The following is an 18,406-nucleotide window of genomic DNA, read 5'->3' on the forward strand; positions in this document are numbered from 1 at the left end:
TTTTGTTGTATGTTTATCATACATCTAATTATTTATCATGTGTCATTTTACTTAATTTTGAGTAATTTTTTTTCAAAATTAAAAAATTAACATTTAATGTGAAAATTCACAAAGATTAAATGAAATGACACGTGATAAATAATTAGGTATATAATGAGCATACGTCAAAGTTTAGGGTTGAGGAGCATTTTATTTGACGAGCATACGCCAAAATTTAGGATGATGAGCAAAAATGCTCCCCAACCCTAAAGCTGCCCCTTGTGCTCAAACGGCTCTCCTCCCCTTGAATTCAAAACAGCTCAAAAAATCAGACAGAAAATGCACACGATTGACACACATGTCGTGCATCCGTCCGTGTATGGGTCTCCTTAGGGTTCCAAACAGAAAAATACTGTTCATTAACAGTACACGAAATGCCCCTGGAGTGAGGGATGAGAGAGATTGACAGTGGAAAAATCTCTCCTACAGCCGGATCTCTGGAATTTTCCATGGTTTCTATCCCCCACTAATTCCTCTCCCCCTCCTTCCCGCGCCTAATTCACTCAGCCCTCACCTCTCTCTACCCCACTCAGACTCCCCCATCTCCCAACACTGTCAATCTCTCTCATCCCTCACTACTCTGCCTCTACCATCTGTCTCATTCTCCCTCTCCGCAAAACCGAGAACCACCATCACATCATCTCCAAACACCACCCAAACAAAATAACGTCCCTGGAGCTTTTGCGCTGATTCCAGTTTTTTTAGCGGTTTCCAAGAAACGCAGTCTGCGATGCCTGTTCCGTCCTGATTTGAGGAAGATTTCTCTAGCGACTGTAATTTCATGGTAAGTTGGCTTAAAACAGTTCCAAAATTTGGGATTGTTTGGGATATTTTTAGGGTTTTCCGGTTCTTGAAGAAAAATCATGGTTAAGAGTAAATTAATTACATTTTAATTTTCATTTAATTCAGGTAACCGTCTTCAGTTGGTTGTTTTGAACGCTGGAACCAGTGATCTTTGAAAACGGTTGGTTCTTGAATAATTTTATTTATAATTTATATCCTTTTGTTGTTTGAATGGACTTCCTGTAATCTAAATGAAGCTACATATCTGTTTTTGTATTCTGTATTTGCTTTGTCAAATTACTTCTTTTTTGTTGAAAAATGTTATTTGGTTTTGCAGATCAAAGGGGTTAATGGTTATGTGTTCTTCTTGATAATTGTATGTGTTTATGCCCTCATGATATTGTGAGATATCATGGGATGTTTGTGTCTTGAAGCACTTTTCATTGTTCATGGTAGTCTAGTAAAAGCTAAAATGTCTCTCATTCCTCGCAGAGCTGAATGTGTTTTTAGAAACCTAGCGCTTTCTCACATGAATTTTAAAAAGGAACTTTAACGAAAAGCACCCGGTACTGTTCATTTTAACGAAAAATCATATTTTTACACTAAAAAGTCAATCCTGGTACTATTTACTTTACCCTTTATTTTGTTCTTATCATTAAAATTCAAAGTTTTTTCATTAGTTTTCATTTTTAAAAATTGTTTTCGTTTCTCCTTCTTTAAAAATTGCAGATTTAATTAACTTTTTAAATTAAATTCGTTTTTCTTAATTTAAGTCTTTAAATCACCATTTTCTAATATTTTGTTCTTAACAATTAGTTGAGTTTTGGTTTACATAAATTTATTTAAATTAATTTCTGTGGTGAACGACTTTGCTTAACTCCGCCGTGTAAGTTTATCTTACATTGCCGGTCCCAAGCCCGGATAAAGGAGGAGGGGGAGGGCGTCAGGTAGTCGACAGCCGGCACTCCATGATCACGTCGAATCCTTATGAAAATGAATCCAGAACGAAATCGCGCTAAAGCTAGGGCGTCACCCGTAAGTGGCGCGTTGTGTGGCCTGAGCACAGTGATAAGTGAGCAAGGGTCGCTGTATCTCCATCGGCACCCGGATACAGTGTTAAATGAGCAAGGGGGCTATAGAAACTTCTTTTCGAACGACTCCACTCAAAGTTGTTTGGGAGCATATGCTCCTATCAACTTTACAGGGGACACACAAAAGAAGTACTTTGATCCTATTAGACGGGGAAGGGTGAAGAAGCTAGGACAGAAGGGTAGAGTTCAAGAGAGCAAAATGCGTTTAGGAACGTGGAATATAGGAACCTTGACGGGAAAATCTATGGAAGTAGTAGAAGTTATGGTGAGGAGAAGGATAAATATTATGTGCCTACAAGAAACTAAGTGGGTTGGTCGTAAGGCAAAGGATCTAGAAAACTCAGGGTTTAAACTATGGTATTCGGGCACAAATAGAACGAGAAACGGTGTTGGCATCATCGTGGACAAGACCTTGACACAAGATGTTGTAGATGTCAAGAGGGTAGGAGATAGAATCATGGCAATCAAGATTGTAATAGGACAAGAACTTATCAATGTGATTAGTGCGTACGCACCTCAAGTAGGGTTGGATACGAGTTCGAAAGAGAAATTTTGGGAAGACCTTGGAGACTTGGTGCAAGGAATTGCTCAGACGGAGAAGTTATTTATAGGAGGAGATTTTAATGGACACGTGGGCAGGGAGACAGGCAACTATGGAGGTTTTCATGGTGGCCATGGTTTTGGGGAGAGAAACGAGGATGGGGAAGCTATCTTGGATTTTGCAATGGCATATGATCTCTTCTTAGCCAACACCTTCTTTAAGAAGAGAGAAGAACATGTGATCACCTACAAGAGTGGGTCGTCAAAAACACAAATAGATTTTCTTCTAATGAGGAAAGGGGATCGTATAACTTGTAAGGATTGCAAAGTTATACCAGGAGAGAGCGTGACTAATCAACATCGCTTGTTGGTGATGGATGTACATATCAAAAGAGTGAGAAAAAAGAACAAGACTTGGAAGTGCCCAAGGACTAGATGGTGGAATCTAAAAGAAGAAAAACAAGCCATTTTCAAAGAGAAAGTAATCACCCAGTGTGTGTGGGATAGAGAGGGGGAAGCTAACCAAATGTGGGATTCCATGGCTAGTTGTATCCGAAAAGTAGCAAAAGAGGTATTAGGAGAGTCCAAGGGCTTTGCCCCACACCAAAAGGAATCTTGGTGGTGGAATGAGGAGGTACAAGCAAAGGTGAAGGCTAAGAAGGAATGTTGTAAAGCCTTATATAAGCATAGGACCGATGAAAATGGTGAAAGGTATAGAAAAGCGAAGCAAGAGGCGAAGAAAGTTGTGAGAGAAGCTAAGTTAGCGGCTTATGACGATATGTATAAGCGACTAGATACCAAAGAAGGAGAGTTGGATATCTATAAACTAGCTAGAGCAAGGGAAAAGAAGACAAAGGACCTAAACCAAGTGAGGTGCATCAAGGATGAGGATGGAAAGGTTCTTGCTACAGAGAACGCGGTTAAAGACAGATGGAAAGGTTATTTTCATAATCTTTTCAATGAAGGACATGAAAGGAGTGATTCTTTAGGGGAGTTGAGTAACTCAGAAGAGTGTAGAAACTACTCTTTTTATCGTAGAATCCGAAAGGAAGAAGTGGGTGTAGCTTTGAAGAAGATGAAGCATAGAAAAGCAGTAGGCCCAGACGATATACCAATCGAAGTGTGGAAAGTTTTGGGAGAGATAGGTATAACATGGCTCACTGACCTTTTCAATAGGATTTTGAAAACGAAGAAGATGCCGAATGAGTGGCGAATGAGCACTTTGGTGCCTATCTACAAGAATAAGGGCGATGTACAAAATTGCATGAACTATAGGGGAATTAAGCTAATGAGTCATACAATGAAGCTCTGGGAGAGAGTCATTGAGCATAGATTGAGGCAAGAGACACGGGTTTCGGACAACCAATTCGGGTTCATGCCAGGGCGCTCAACCATGGAGGCAATCTATCTCTTACGAAGATTGATGGAAAAATATAGAGATGGGAAAAAGGATTTACACATGGTCTTTATAGATTTGGAAAAAGCGTATGATAAGGTCCCAAGAGACATTCTTTGGAGGATTTTAGAGAAGAAAGGAGTACGAGTAGCATATATCCAAGCTATACAGGATATGTATGAAGGAGCAAAGACTGCCGTAAGAACTCATGAAGGACAAACCGAAAGCTTTCCCATAACTGTAGGATTACATCAAGGCTCATCCTTAAGTCCTTACCTTTTTGCGTTGGTAATGGATGAGTTAACAGGACATATTCAAGGTGATATTCCTTGGTGTATGCTTTTCGCAGACGATATAGTGTTGATAGATGAAACTCAGGAAGGGGTAAATGCAAAGCTTAACCTTTGGAGAGAAGTGTTGGAATCTAAAGGTCTTCGCCTAAGCCGATCAAAGACAGAATATATGGAGTGCAAGTTCAGTGCAAATGGAGGCCAAAACGAGTTAGGGGTGAGGATCGGAGATCAAGAAATACCAAAGAGTGACCGTTTTCGTTACCTAGGATCTATCTTGCAAAAGAACGGAGAATTAGATGGAGATCTCAACCATAGAATACAAGCTGGATGGATGAAGTGGAAGAGTGCATCCGGCGTGTTGTGTGACCGCCGTATGCCACTGAAGCTCAAGGGAAAATTTTATAGGACGGCAATAAGGCCGGCGATGCTGTATGGCACAGAATGTTGGGCGGTGAAGCATCAACACGTACACAAAATGGGTGTAGCAGAGATGAGGATGCTTCGTTGGATGTGTGGGCACACGAGAAAGGATAAGATTAGGAATGAGGATATCCGGGGTAAAGTAGGAGTAGCCGAAATTGAAGGAAAGATGAGAGAAAATCGGTTACGGTGGTTTGGACATGTGCAAAGAAGGCCTACTGACGCTCCGATTAGAAGATGCGACTATGGGACAGAGGTTCAGGGCCGAAGGGGCAGAGAAAGACCTAGGAAAACTTTGGAAGAGACCCTAAGAAAAGACTTAGAGTACTTGGATCTAACGGAGGACATGAAACAGGACAGAACACAATGGCGTTCTAAGATTCATATAGCCGATCCCACTCAGTGACTTGGATTTTCCAAGTCTCCAACCGAGAAGTTTTCCTCACTCGGGAAATTAAGGGAACACTACCTCAACCTATATGCTCCACTCACAAAGCTTCAACATACAAGCTTCAACAAAAGAAAATTCAAAGAACTTAGCGAAGAAGGCTTTGGTGTATTTAACACAATACGTTGAAATGAAGGAAAGCTTATTTATTGATATCCCCGATAAGTTACAAATATGTACATATACTTGAGTCAAAATAAACAAACAAGAGGGAGCCTTCACAAAGGTTGCTTAGGAGAAGTCTCAGCAGTCGGTAGAGCCCCAGAAAGAGAAGGCACCGGAGGGGGATCATTCGGAGCCTCAGTACTGGACAAAACCCTAGAAGGAGGAGGCATCAGAGATTGATCATTTGGAGCTTCATTACGCGGTACAGCCCCAGAAGACGAAGGCAATAAATGCCTTTGGAACAAACCCATAAATCTCTGATGATCAAGTAAAACCTGACCATCAGATTCCTTCATCTGGTCAAGCTTCCTCTTCATGTTTGTAGCATAGTCATGTGCGAGCCGGTGCAACTGTTTATTCTCATGCTTGAGCCCTCTAATCTCCTGTTTGAGACTCATCACTTCAGCTGCCAATGATTCAACTTGGCGGGTTCGAGCAAATAGGCGTTGTGCCATATTAGACACAGAACCTGCACACTGAACACTGAGAGCCAGAGAATCCTTAACAGACAACTCATCAGACCGTTTGGAAAGTAGTCTGTTATCTTTGGGAGTGAGAAGGTTCCTGGCCACTACCGCAGCGGTCATATCATTCTTCATCATGGAATCCCCAACGGTAAGAGGACCAGTAGGGGAGACGAATGATGGGCGCCATATGTTGTCTGGAGAAGGCGGGGCTGCCTCTTCAACAAGGTTCAAGTCAAAACGACGGTCGGAGGGGCCAGACATTTTCAAAGGTGTTGAAGAGAGAAGAGGTCGGACAAATCAAGATCTTAGAAGTGCAAGAATGGAGCTTCTACTGGTGGATATTCAAGTGTGCTTTGGAACTTAATGTCAGCCCCTATAAAAATCTGCACTCGACGAAGCTTCAGAAATCGAAGAGGCGCCTGCTCAGAAATCGAAGAGGCGTTTGCTTTCTCAAAAGCTGGGCTGCTCAGAGACCACGAGGGTCGATCTCAGAAATCGAAGAGGTGTTTGCTTTCTCAAAAGCTGGGCTGATCAAAGACCACAAAGGCCGATCTCAGAAATCGAAGAGGCTTGCTTTCTCAAAAGCTGGGCTGCTCAGAGACCACGAGGGCCGATTTCAGAAATCGAAGAGGCACCTACTTTTCCAGCCTTGTCAGCACCTGTCACACGCACACTCAGCTTTGCGGAAATTATGGGCATTCTGTCGAAGATTTCTGGCGAAGTAGAAAGCACATGAATCGTACTGTTCAATCACCCACTTCCCACACGCAACAGTAGCCCATGGGTACCACAGATAACTTTGCCAAAGTTCTCTGACAAAGTTGAGACACGTGAAGCTTGCAGCTCCCACTACATCGCTCTGACCAAGAAGGGTAAAAGAATTGCAAAGAAACAACACTAACAAAGTTTAGACACATAAATTTTGAAGGTCTAGCTACCATATTATTACCCACAAGGGTAAAGGAACAGTACCACTGCTGGATAATTGGAAAGTCCCGGTGTGTCAACCTCTGTGCTTCGTGGCAAGGTAGACTAGCAAACATGCCCAACCTTTACTCACATTCGAGAAAACACTCCCAACAAGATTGCTTGCTCCAAAATCGAAGAGGCACCGCCCTCCGAATTTCGAGAGCCAGACTCCCAACATGATTACTTTCTCAAAAATCGAAGAGAGGGTAAAGGAACAGTACCACTGCTGGATAATTGGAAAGTCCCTGTGTGTCAACCTTTGTGCTTCGTGGCAAGGTAGACTAGCAAACATGCCCAACCTTTACTCACATTCGAGAAAACACTCCCAACAAGATTGCTTGCTCCAAAATCGAAGAGGCACCGCCTTCCGAATCTCGAGAGCCAGACTCCCAACATGATTACTTTCTCAAAATCGAAGAGAGGGTAAAGGAACAGTATCACTGCTGGATAATTGGAAAGTCCCTGTGTGTCAACCTCCGTGCTTCGTGGCAAGGTAGACTAGCAAACATGCCCAACCTTTACTCACATTCGAGAAAACACTCCCAACAAGATTGCTTGCTCCAAAATCGAAGAGGCACGGCCCTCCGAATCTCGAGAGCCAGACTCCCAACATGATTACTTTCTCAAAAATCGAAGAGGCATCGTTCTCCGAATCTCGAGAGCCAGACCCCCAGCAGGATTGCTTTCTCAAAAATCGAAGAGGCATCGTTCTCCGAATCTCGAGAGCCAGACCCCCGACAGGTCTGTAATCTTCACACGCAACATCAGCTTTCCAGATACCACAAACCACTTTTTCAAAGTGCTCTGACAGAGTTAAAACATGTGAAGCTGGCAGCTCCCACTACCGTGCTATAACCAAGCAGGGTAAAGGAATAACATTATTACTTGATGTTAGGGAGACTCCTATATATGTCGACTTCCATCCCTAACGGACAGGCAGACCTGCAAAAATGCTCAACCCTTTCTCTTATCTGAGAGGGCACTCCCAACAAAGCCTTTCAAAATATTCAGCTTTCTTTCCCCCCGATAATACCTCTGTAAACAAGCTATACTAGAGCAAGATTATCTCATATCATCAGGGTTAAAAGCAAGAGTATCCCATATCATGCTTTTTCCCTGTCTTTTCCTTTGGTCTTGTTCTTACCTGTAAGACAAGGAGAAAGAGAGCAATCAGTCAGCACTTGGAATCAAGCTTCCAGCCAGGAACTGACTGCCTAGAACCCCTTATCTGATTACTTACCTGGCATTGCTCTCGAGTACTCATCTTCAACATCTTATGCTTCCAGGGAAGATACCGCATCTGCCTGAGGAACAGATAGGGCAAGTGAGAAGGATACAAGGAAGCATGTGGAGACAAGCGTAACAGCACACGTGCCGATACATCCACTACTCTATCAAAAGCAAAAGTATCCCATATCAGCAAGGTCGAACGTACTCTAGATTTGATGGACTTGTTTTGACCCTCAAATTCTTCAGTCGGCCTTATACTCTGGAGGAAACCAGAAAACCCTCCAGCCTAGTTCAAGAATAAGCCTGTGGAAAGTTACTTCTTCAAAAGCAAAAGTATCCCATATCATCTCTCCTCATTTTTCTTCTCTTTATCCTTCATGCTGCCTGCAAGATAGGGAGAATGTGAACAATCAGCCGGAGCTCTATTTGCTTACCTTGTCTGTCACCTTTTTCAGCAGATCCCCCAGCTCGGCGACTTGGGGGACTCCTACTACATGGTTTGTATCTCGCTTGACCAAGCATGAAACTACAAGTAAGCCTCAAGTGAAATTGATACATTACCTTGTGCATCTCCACCAGTTACAGATACCACCCCTGGATGGAGGAAGAGTACTACCTATGAGACAGATAAGGCAAGTCAAGACGATACCACACTCCGGTACTTAGAAGTTTCGTGGCTACGAGATCATTCTCCCACAATATTTCCTAATGTCATTTGTACTAAATCATTCACTTGTACCCACTAAAGGAGAGCTTGAACCTATGTACTTGTGTAAACCCTTCACAATTAATAAGAACTCCTCTATTCCGTGGACGTAGCCAATCTGGGTGAACCACGTACATCTTGTGTTTGCTTTCCTATCTCTATCCATTTATATACTTATCCACACTAATGACCGGAGCAATCTAGCGAAGATCACAAAAAGTGACCGTTTTCGCTACCTAGGATCTATCTTGCAAGAGAACGGAGAATTAGATGGAGATCTCAACCATAGAATACAAGCTGGATGGATGAAGTGTAAGAGTGCATCCGGCGTGTTGTGTGACCGTCGTAGGCCACTGAAGCTCAAGAGAAAATTTTATAGGACGGCAATAAGGCCAGCGATGTTGTATGGCACAGAATGTTGGGCGGTGAAGCATCAACGTACACAAAATGGGTGTAGCGGAGATGAGGATGCTTCGTGGGATGTATGGGCACACGAGAAAGGATAAGATTGGGAATTAGGATATCCGAGGTAAAGTAGGAGTAGCCAAAATTGAAGGAAATATAAGAGAAAATCGGTTCCGGTGGTTTGGACATGTGCAAAGAAGGCCTACTGACGCTCCGGTTCGAAAATGTGACTACGGGACAGAGGTTCGGGGCCGAAGGAGTAGAGGAAGACCTAGGAAAACTTTGGAAGAGACCCTAAGAAAAGACTTGAGTACTTGGATCTAACGGAGGACATGACACAAATGAGCGCAATGGCGTTCTAGGATTCATATAGCCGACCCCACTTAGTGGGAAAAGGCTTTGTTGTTGTTGTTGTTGTTGTTGGTGAACGACTTTGCTTGAGCCAATTATACTACGATAATCTTGTTTCTCTAACAAGTATTTTAGTTGTTTTTAACCTTTTCCAGGTGTAAAAATATCTGTCACCCCCTCAACATGGATGCCTCTAATATGGCTAATCAGTCAGACCGACATCCAACCGATCGGGTCGGTGACCAGATCGAGCTAGCAGATCAGACCGACATCCAAGAAGCTGCAAAATTAGAAGGCAACAATATTACAGTTTTAACAAGTAGCATGGATCCTGATGCTTTCAACGCTGCAAAACAAGGCAATCTCGATGTCCTTAAGGAACATGGCGAGAATCTGGACAAAATATTGACTGCAACCAAGAACACAGTCCTTCATATCTATACAACATGCTATAGGCACCCAACGTATGAAGGATCTGGCGATGAGATACTTGAGTCAATGAACACTGTGAACGGTATCCTTAAAATGTGTCCAGTATTACTATGACAGCAGAACGAGAGTGGTGATACTGCCCTACACATTGCGGCAAGATATGGGCGTGCTGGTATAGTTATAGCTCTCATCCAAGCTGCAAAAACTTATTATCCAGGCAACCTCGAGCAAGGCTGTGCGATTGCATCAGAAGATGCCCTCTCGTAGGAGCAAAAGCTCATCAGGAAAACCAACAAGAAGAATGACACAGCACTACACAAAGTTGTTCGCGCTTCACCACACCAAAGTAATTAAAGCGGACAACTTCGTGCAGTGTTGTGTCCTTCTTGTTGTTGGTTTTCCTGATGAGCTTTTGCTCCTGCGAAGGGGCATCTTCTGATGTGATCGCACAGCCTTGATCAAGGTTGCCTGGATAATAAGTTTTTGTAGCTTGGATGAGAGCTATAACTATACCAGCACGCCCATATCTTGCCGCGATGTGTAGAGCAGTATCACCACTCTCGTTCTGCTGCCATAGTAATGCTGGACACATTTTAAGGATACCCTTTCACAGTGTTCACTTAGAAAACCCTGAGTTTTCCTACTCTGCTGATGATGCCGGCGAGACTCCTCTCTACCTAGCTGTCGAGAGGGGATACGATCATTATTGTCTTCAAATACTTGAAGGTTGCAAAAATCCAACATATGAAGGCCCAAATGGTAGGATGGCTTTGCACGCTGCAGTTATCCGCAATGATGAAGGTAAATGTATATAGAAAATAGTTAAAGAATATTCCTTTTATCTGTGATTTTGCAATTGAATTCTTGGGATAGTCTTGTGATTATTGTAGGGTTTCATGCTTTAGTTTTAAGCGACCCCCTTCGTTAATCTTGCTGTATTCATTATGAATTTTGTTTCACCTTGCAGCTGTTGCCGGCGTGCATTTGTCACACAAAACTGCCGGGAACCTTTCAGCCATATTCGATGTTGGAGGAGTCTTTGGTGGAATTTTAGCAGGATTGATATCTGATATGCTCGAAGCTAGAGCTGTAACCTCAATCGCGTTTTTGTTACTTTCGGTTCCAGCCCTTGTTCTCTACCGGTTTTATGGAAGCCTATCGATGGTCGCCAACATTGTTTTGATGTTTCTTTCGGGATTGCTGGTGAATGGGCCGTACTCACTCATCACAACAGCCGCTGCTGCTGATCTTGGTACGCAGACCACGATCAAAGGAAATTCCCAAGCATTAGCCACTGTAACTGCAATCATAGACGGAATAGGTTCTGTTGCAGCTCTTGGCCCGCTTTTGGCCGGGTATATCTCCACGACGGGGTGGAACAACGTGTTTGTTATACTGATTCTTGCTATTTTCTGTGCAATTTGTTTTTGATTCGGATTGCGAGAACCGAGATTAAAGGGAAATTGAATGAGGGAAAATGGTCTTTATATAGCCGCATAGGAGGCACACAGTGATTGAGATTTTCTAATTTCTTGTCATACCACAAAAGCAAGTAGAATTTAGGCAGATCCATTTCTCTGTACGGTTTTTTATCTCATTGTTTTGTTCAACATTCATTATTCAAAATTCAACTTATTTTTAAAATAGAAATTTGGTTACTTCGCTGCGGCAATCCACCTCAGAATGTTTAGAATGGTGGCTCCTGCTCCTTGGGAGGTACCAAATAAATGACTACTTGAATTGGGATTTTGAGCATAAAGATTCCACTGGTCTGTAAAAAGTGGACCTAATCCTTGGGGATGTGGCAATACATCTAAGAAATTATTCCATCGAATGTTTTCTCCCCTGGATTCGGGAATGGCGACATGAACTAAATGTCCTGTCCAAGCCAAGGAACTCACTCCGAATAGTTCTGATAAGTGATGATTTGGATGAAATTCGACATTTTTAGATAAAGAAGTGCTTTGAATCATTGCTATTCGACTTGTTTGTTGACACGGACAAAGTCAAGGAAAACATTTGAAATTATTTCAATATTGGACCTTGGACATATAATAGTACCGAATAGAATCTCTTTAGAAAAAAGATCTTTTGTCTCATGTTAGCCTGCTCCAGTTCCCTTACGAAACTTAAAGAGTTAGAGAGTTAAGCGGAAATAAACATAAACAGAAGTGTTTTCCCCCAAGATTGGTTGGTTAGTCATCCTGACTTGAAACAGGTTCCAAAGATCAACTGATTGGCCGTGTATTAGCAGACGATATATATATAGGCACACGATGTATTGCCGTTCGAAATCAAGTATTGGGATTGGACTTGTCACTTGATTCATAACCTTTCAAACACAACCAATATCTATCTGAACCTCCTTTACTTATAGGAGTACATCTTGGATCTGTCGATTATGTTATGGCAGAAACCCCACTCATGGTGACCTGGTTGAATTGGGAGAAACTGTAGGTATTATTGCAGGTCAATCTAACCCTTCTTGAAGCCAGGACAAAACACAACTTATTGATTATACCACAAAAGTTGGTTTTTATTAATTTTCTCTTAAAATTTTTTATTTTTATTTTTTCAATTTGGTGTGTATATGTCACGTGGACAGTCCATGAGCCACTTAAAAGGTGAACGATTTTTGGCCCTCACTACACCCACCGTCGTGAACGAATTGAACGCATACTCTAACAACCATATATCTGAGTGCACCAAAATGACAATTTAACCCTCGTAAGTAGCTCGAGTATTGTTCGCGTGACAAATGTGAAAACAATTTTGAATAGGGGCTCGATTGAATGTGCTTTTAAAATGACTGAAAGAGTTTTTGGTTAAAATGTTTTTAGAACCAATATTTAATAAAAATGTAAGTGAATCCTAAAAAAGTACTTGAAGTGCTTTCTAGAAGAAATTCAAGTGCTTTTAAAACTTAAAAACATTTTTTTTAAACTTATTTTAAAAGCGGTTTCAGTTATTCTAAAAGTACTTTCAGATAAACCTTCCAATGTTGAGTCATTTAAAACCGAGCACAAACATGGCACGTCGTCAATTTCTTTTAATGACGATAAAATGGTAAAAGGGATCCTGGGCTAAATTCACCAATCCAGGCTCTTGAAATTTGATCCAACTATCAAGGTTATTATAACTTTTAAAGAAGGTCATGTTTTTAGCCGTTGGATCAAATTTCGATCATTTTCCAATAAAATGACGTGGTTTCGGCCCCCGTTTCCTGTTCTTTGCCCGCGCAAGCACTTTGTACCTTCAGGCCCAAGGAAGAAAAAAAGGGAAAGGGTTTCCCTATTGGCCGTGGGATTACTCAAAAGAGTTAGAAATGACCTATTTTTGATAGGAAAACCATGTCAATTACCTGTTTAAACATGGATTTCTACGCACCACTATAAATGAACACCCTCCCTCCCGCCACCATGAACGAACACAAACAACACCAACAGTTTCTCGAGCTCTTAATTTCCCGGCCGCGAAAAACTTGTAAGTCGAGAGGAATTCAACTTGTAAGTCGAGACATGGGTTCGGCTGGCTCGAAGAGCAAGCAAGACAATGCGAAGAGAAAGGACTTGATGAAATCAGTGAAGATGAACAGGTACGCGTTTGCGGATGCACAGCGCGAGCATATTCTCGCGCTCCTTAAAGTAGCGGAGGCTATAAAGTTGTTTGTAGAAAGCCATTCTTTCGAAGTTTCGACGCACTCTTCAAATGCAGACAGAGGAAACGAGCTGCAGGAAAACTCAGACTGTGCTGAGACAGATGAGGAACAAGAGGAGGTGGATCAAACAGTGCCGTCACCGCGGGGAGATTCCGATTGCTCCGATGGTGACGGTGATAGAAAAGAGGTGGTGAAGACAAGTAATGAAAAGGGTAGAGAGAGAGAATTGTTGGAAGCATTGAAAGATGTCGAAGACTACTTCCGTCGGGCGTATGATTCTGGTTTGCACGTTTCGAGGATGTTAGAGACCGACATGGCTCAGGTGCAATCAGCAGCCGAGGAAATTAAAGGGAATCTCAACCGTTCAATGACGCGGAGCCGCTCCATCTCATCTACATTATCTTGGTCTTCCTCTCGTAAAAGTCTACGTAAATCTAGCTTAAGAAGTTCTTCAACACGGGCTTGTTTCGATGGTGGTCTCCTCGGTGACAAGGGATCTCCAAGCCATTCGTTAACGATAGGAAAGCTATATGCTTTGGAGGAAAACCTCTACAGCGAGCAGAAGGTAATAGAGGAAACTGAGAAAATTTGTGACCGAAAATCGGAAGATCTAGACACCAAAATATACGAGATTGAAAGCTTGTATTGCAGAATTTTGACGGCCAAAAAGAATGCTAAATCAATCTCCGAGACAATTCGGAAAATGAGAGATGAAGAGCTACAACCACAGCTCGTTAAGTTGTTAAAAAGGTAACCTAGATTTCATAGTTTTACTGGTTTTTTTTTTTTAGTTGGAGTTTTGTTCTAACCTCTCTTTCTCAATTTCTGCAGCATAATGAGCAACTCAAAGAAAATGTCTGAATTTCTGGAAACCCAAAAGAGAATAATGTCCGAAGTGAACTCTCTCAAATGTCCGTCCAATGGAACGCTCTGCAATGACTCGAACCAGGTTGCTACTCGGATGCTCGAAAAGGAACTTCTAAATTGGCGTACACACTTTGCGTCGTATGTTTCTTCGCAAAAGGCGTACGTCAAAGCTCTAGACCGCTGGCTAGCTAAGTTGGACGATGCTGAAACTGAAAGCAAGTTAAAATCAAAGGGGGTTAACCCGTCATCGCTTGCAATTTGTCGACAGTGGTCAGATGGCCTAGATAAGCTGCCGTATCAAGCTGTGACTGGCGCCATCAAAAGCTTCGTGAAAGATGTCCGGGCACTGAGGGATCAACAACATAAGGAGCGCCGACAAAAGAGGGAGGTTGACAAGCTTGCCAGAAGACTCAGGAGGGAGAATTTTTTGCAGGAAACAGACCTCAAGGAACAGATGCGGACTGAGAAGAAGAAACTTCATACTATTACGCAGAAGATGCAAGATATCGCTGTGAACGGATTTCAGACGCAGTTTTCTGAAGTTTTCGGTTCCATGGCTAAATTTTTCGACTCCATGGCCGAGTTGTTTTCAAAGTCTGCTACAAAAAAGTCTGGTCGTCCAAGCAAAAATGCAAGCAGGACTCGTGTGAAAGCGATCGACAGATGAAAAGGATGCGTACTAGGTTTTCAGAATGTTGGGTTTCTTTTAAAGTATACAATTATGTACTCTTGTTCGAATAACAGTAACCTTAACAATTACAAATTTTGAGTTCTAACAGATAAAATTTATGCATACGACTTGAAAAACTAAGGTACAATAACAGAACAATCTCTCCGTAAATCCGACCAGCCTGAATACCTCGGATATACAATGCGTTCTTTCATCGAATAAGCTTTCTAACTCTATCGTTCGCCAATAGGGTACAAGTATTTATTCCAAAACTCGATAATACAAACATCTTCTGCATCCTTGTTCTCTGGAACAGATTCCAGCACCGGATTTTGGATGAATGTATATACATAAGGCGAACTCAGGTCCATTGGCTGTATTATTGCTGACCGGTTGCCCATCAAGGAATTATCGACAAATAAACGAGTGATTCTATCTGTCCAAGAAGAATTTGAGATTCTGAAGTCCCTCGGCAGAAATGCTTCGTCTGACTCGAGGTCTCTCTACCACCACATGTGGAGGTGGCTCCAAGTGGAAACTTACCATGACAAGCGTCAAATTGTCCGTTGCTCCCCGCTTTATTGCCTCCTCTACTATTTGCTTGCAGCACAACTTCACATCATTGTGCTCTTGCAGTCTCCTTCGAGCGAAATCAACAGCATTTCGGCTGGTGAACACATCCCATATCCCATCACTGCCAATGATCAAAAACTCATCATCTTTGCTCAGTGTCATCAGTTTAAGTTCTGGCTCAGCGCTCAAGGGTCCGCCCCTTTCACCCACGTCCTTCATTCCTTCAAGATGCCAATTACCTAATGCACGGGTCACACCTAACTCACCATTTAGAAAACCATCATCAATATATCCACCCAAGGACTCAATCCGCGTTCTTTCTTTTGTACAACATGGCCTATGATCCCTTGACATTTCTATAGCCACTCCACATCGCGATAATACAGCCCGGCAATCTCCGGCATTTGCCACAAGCAAAGATCTGTTCAAAATAATAATATCAAGGTGAAACAGGCTAATTGGCACACAAAAGGTCTAATAAATAAAAAAATAAGCAGTCTCAAGAACGGGGCTTGACAAGGTAAAACCGGAACTTGGGTGGGGAGATATAGGGCATGGATACCATTTTTATTTTTTGTTTTGCTCATTCAAAGACAATTCATTTTTCCACGTAACACCGAATGAATGGGCCTATGAAGTTTTTTCTCTTACTCTTTAACCTGATGACCAAGACTTGCAGTGACAGATTATCCAAGACACCACTTGTAATATAACACCATGATTATAAATAATAACCAACCTACACCGCAAGAAAGAGTTCCTTACCTCCCAAATATCATTGCAGTGAGTGCAGTTGTGCCAGAAACAAGAGCCTCAAGAGAACACGTCTTTGCAAATGCAGCATCTGTCTCCATAAATGACCTTGTAATCACCTTTTCAAGTTCTAAAGGAAAGTCAGCATCCTCAACAATGACTCTTGGTAAATTGTCACGAACAAAGTGTGCTGCATCCTTTCCTCCATGGCCATCAAATACCTGTTTATTCAAATTTCCATTTACATTATTAAGATTGGAGAAAAAACAGAAGTCAGAACTGATGTATGAGCTTTCATTGGGATGGTTTGAATTGTTGTAAAAGGAAGAGAGCGAGAAAACTTACACCATAGAAGGAGATAGCTTCCCCACCGAGTAGATTATAACCAAACTGCTTAGCTAAGTCACCAATGCATATATGAGTATCCTCCATATGGGTTCGACCACCAATATCAGACCACTCTCCTGACCGAAGGGCAGGAACAAAGTTCAACAGGCTCTGCTTTTTGTCTGCAATCACTGTATCCTCGCCTATGCTTTCAAGCTAAAAGGCGGTAAACATGAACGAACTCAAATCAGAATGTGAAGGAATGCAAGTAAAAAGATTAAGGAAACAAATTTTTGGAAACCAAAGTTACACCAAGTATTATATGCACAGTTTCATATGGAAAATGTTCTCCAACCAGAAAACGAACCACAAAATCAATTCACAAAAGTTGACATAGCAACTAAACATCAACGCCGACGGGATGCCACCAAAAGGATGAGAAATGAAAACCTACTAAAGCAAAGTCTAAGGCTGTGAATATATAAATTCTGTCAACACATAACAAGCACCAATTTCCCTCCATATTCCACAATCCAAGGAATCTTTGAAAGGAAGAGCTTTAATCATAAGCATTCAGCTGCACAGAGCACAATAAGGAAATACATAACTTCTGCAAAGGAATCGCCTCACGATCAATGAAAGCGAAACACAGAAGTGAAATTTACTAAATTGGGGTGGTTCAAGGCTTCAGGCACAAAAATTTCGTTTAAGATGCAGCACAGCAGCAGTACAAGCTAATGACTACAGGAAAATTAATGGGAGCAGTGCAAGGATAAAAAAAAATTAACTGAAAGCTTAAGTAAATAATAAAGGGTAAAAGTTACTTCCAATCATCAATCCCATAAGAAAACAAAGATCCAGAACTCAATTTCAAACAAAAGGTCCTAAAACGTTTCAAAATTGAGACAAACCCAACAGAGCAAAGCAGTCAAAGAACAAGAAGCTTCACTTTCAAATGAATTCAACAGGGTTTTCTGAAGACTGGACTCAAATTTTACCAAATGGGTCCAAAAAAGTTGCAAAATTGAGAAGAACCCAATACAATCAAGCAGTCAAGGGACAAAAGTTTATACTTGAAATCAATTCAACACTCAAGTTTAGCCAAAGGGGTCCTAAAAGTTTCAAACTTGAGACAAACCCAACATATTTAAGCAGTCAAAGGACAAGAATTCTTACTTGAAACGAATTTATCATGTTCTTCTGAGGACTTGAGCTCATCACAGTAGGAGTTTCCCGGTCCAAATTCTCCTCCTCCGTCCGGTGGTCTAATTGCAGAGACCACTGCTTGTTGTTATTGTCGTTGGAATCGATGTCGTTATTATTCTCCATGTTCCCCATTTCTTGACCGAGCTGTTCTGCGTCTATCAGGCACATGATGGTGCTGATGAAATTGTTAATGGCGGTGTTACTGTGTTTCTGAGGGAATCGGAAAGTAGTAAGAAACAGAGAGGGAAGAAAAATATAGATTTGTGGGTGACTCTGGTGAGAAGATTCTGAGAATATGTGAGTGGGAAATAGGGGCCTCTGGTTATTGTAGTTGTTGTTGTAGTCTCAGAGAGGAGAGAGAGAGAGAGAGAGAGAGAGAGAGAGAGAGAGAGAGAGGAATGCCAGATTTTTCTGTGAAAGCGTGGCTGGAAACCAGTTTGTTGGGTTCTTGTGATATTATTATATCTTTTTCCTATTTTCATTGTTCAAATGTTTTATGTTTATATTTTTTTTATTGGTAAATAAAAAATTTCATTTTATTTTAAAAATTTACATTGCATTTCATTCTCTTTTTTTAACAAATAATTGAATAATCTATAGAAATTTATCTAAACCAT

The 18,406-nt window shown here is 41.7% G+C and overlaps 4 protein-coding genes across 5 annotated transcripts; 3 read left to right on the plus strand and 1 right to left on the minus strand.

The window, feature by feature from the left end:
- Window positions 1-223: 223 nt before the first annotated feature.
- LOC103447358 (putative glycerol-3-phosphate transporter 5) lies at window positions 224-11,385 on the plus strand. 2 transcript variants are annotated; one of them, XM_070805223.1, is made up of 4 exons: window positions 224-823; window positions 949-1,003; window positions 9,459-10,536; window positions 10,703-11,385. In XM_070805223.1, exons 3-4 carry the CDS (start codon window positions 10,230-10,232, stop codon window positions 11,164-11,166), a joined length of 771 nt encoding a protein of 256 aa, XP_070661324.1. In that variant the 5' UTR covers window positions 224-823; window positions 949-1,003; window positions 9,459-10,229; the 3' UTR covers window positions 11,167-11,385. The 2 variants fall into 2 exon arrangements, with proteins under 2 accessions (XP_070661324.1, XP_070661322.1); XM_070805221.1 differs by lacking the exon at window positions 949-1,003 and having other exon boundaries at window positions 225-823.
- On the plus strand, window positions 9,502-10,002 carry LOC139188121 (uncharacterized). The gene is made up of 2 exons (XM_070805227.1): window positions 9,502-9,810; window positions 9,853-10,002. The coding sequence occupies exons 1-2, from the start codon at window positions 9,502-9,504 to the stop codon at window positions 10,000-10,002; spliced, it is 459 nt and encodes a 152-aa protein (XP_070661328.1).
- A 1,868-nt stretch (window positions 11,386-13,253) lies between the features above and the next one.
- Window positions 13,254-14,927, plus strand: LOC103451810 (protein ROLLING AND ERECT LEAF 2-like). The gene is made up of 2 exons (XM_008391240.2): window positions 13,254-14,143; window positions 14,225-14,927. The coding sequence occupies exons 1-2, from the start codon at window positions 13,254-13,256 to the stop codon at window positions 14,925-14,927; spliced, it is 1,593 nt and encodes a 530-aa protein (XP_008389462.2).
- A 17-nt stretch (window positions 14,928-14,944) lies between these two features.
- LOC103447370 (probable protein phosphatase 2C 27) lies at window positions 14,945-18,245 on the minus strand. The gene is made up of 4 exons (XM_008386559.4): window positions 17,760-18,245; window positions 16,602-16,799; window positions 16,269-16,477; window positions 14,945-15,924 (listed from the first exon to the last, which is right to left on the minus strand). Exons 1-4 carry the CDS (start codon window positions 17,955-17,957, stop codon window positions 15,363-15,365), a joined length of 1,167 nt encoding a protein of 388 aa, XP_008384781.2. The 5' UTR covers window positions 17,958-18,245; the 3' UTR covers window positions 14,945-15,362.
- Window positions 18,246-18,406: the final 161 nt, after the last annotated feature.

The sequence above is a fragment of the Malus domestica genome, chromosome 02, assembly GCF_042453785.1.
Source record: "Malus domestica chromosome 02, GDT2T_hap1".
Classification (NCBI taxonomy): domain Eukaryota; kingdom Viridiplantae; phylum Streptophyta; class Magnoliopsida; order Rosales; family Rosaceae; genus Malus; species Malus domestica.

Coding starts and splice junctions, on each gene's coding strand:
- LOC139188121 (XM_070805227.1), top strand. CDS start 9,502: ATGGCTAATCAGTCAGACCGACATCCAACCGATCGGGTCGGTGACCAG. Junction 9,811..9,852: donor TACTTGAGTCAATGAACACT/GTGAACGGTATC, acceptor TTACTATGACAG/CAGAACGAGAGTGGTGATAC.
- LOC103447358 (XM_070805223.1), top strand. CDS start 10,230: ATGAGAGCTATAACTATACCAGCACGCCCATATCTTGCCGCGATGTGT. Junction 10,537..10,702: donor AGTTATCCGCAATGATGAAG/GTAAATGTATAT, acceptor TTCACCTTGCAG/CTGTTGCCGGCGTGCATTTG.
- LOC103451810 (XM_008391240.2), top strand. CDS start 13,254: ATGGGTTCGGCTGGCTCGAAGAGCAAGCAAGACAATGCGAAGAGAAAG. Junction 14,144..14,224: donor CTCGTTAAGTTGTTAAAAAG/GTAACCTAGATT, acceptor CAATTTCTGCAG/CATAATGAGCAACTCAAAGA.
- LOC103447370 (XM_008386559.4), bottom strand. CDS start 17,957: ATGTGCCTGATAGACGCAGAACAGCTCGGTCAAGAAATGGGGAACATG. Junction 16,800..17,759: donor ACATGATAAATTCGTTTCAA/GTAAGAATTCTT, acceptor ACCGCCTTTTAG/CTTGAAAGCATAGGCGAGGA. Junction 16,478..16,601: donor AAGCTATCTCCTTCTATGGT/GTAAGTTTTCTC, acceptor TTGAATAAACAG/GTATTTGATGGCCATGGAGG.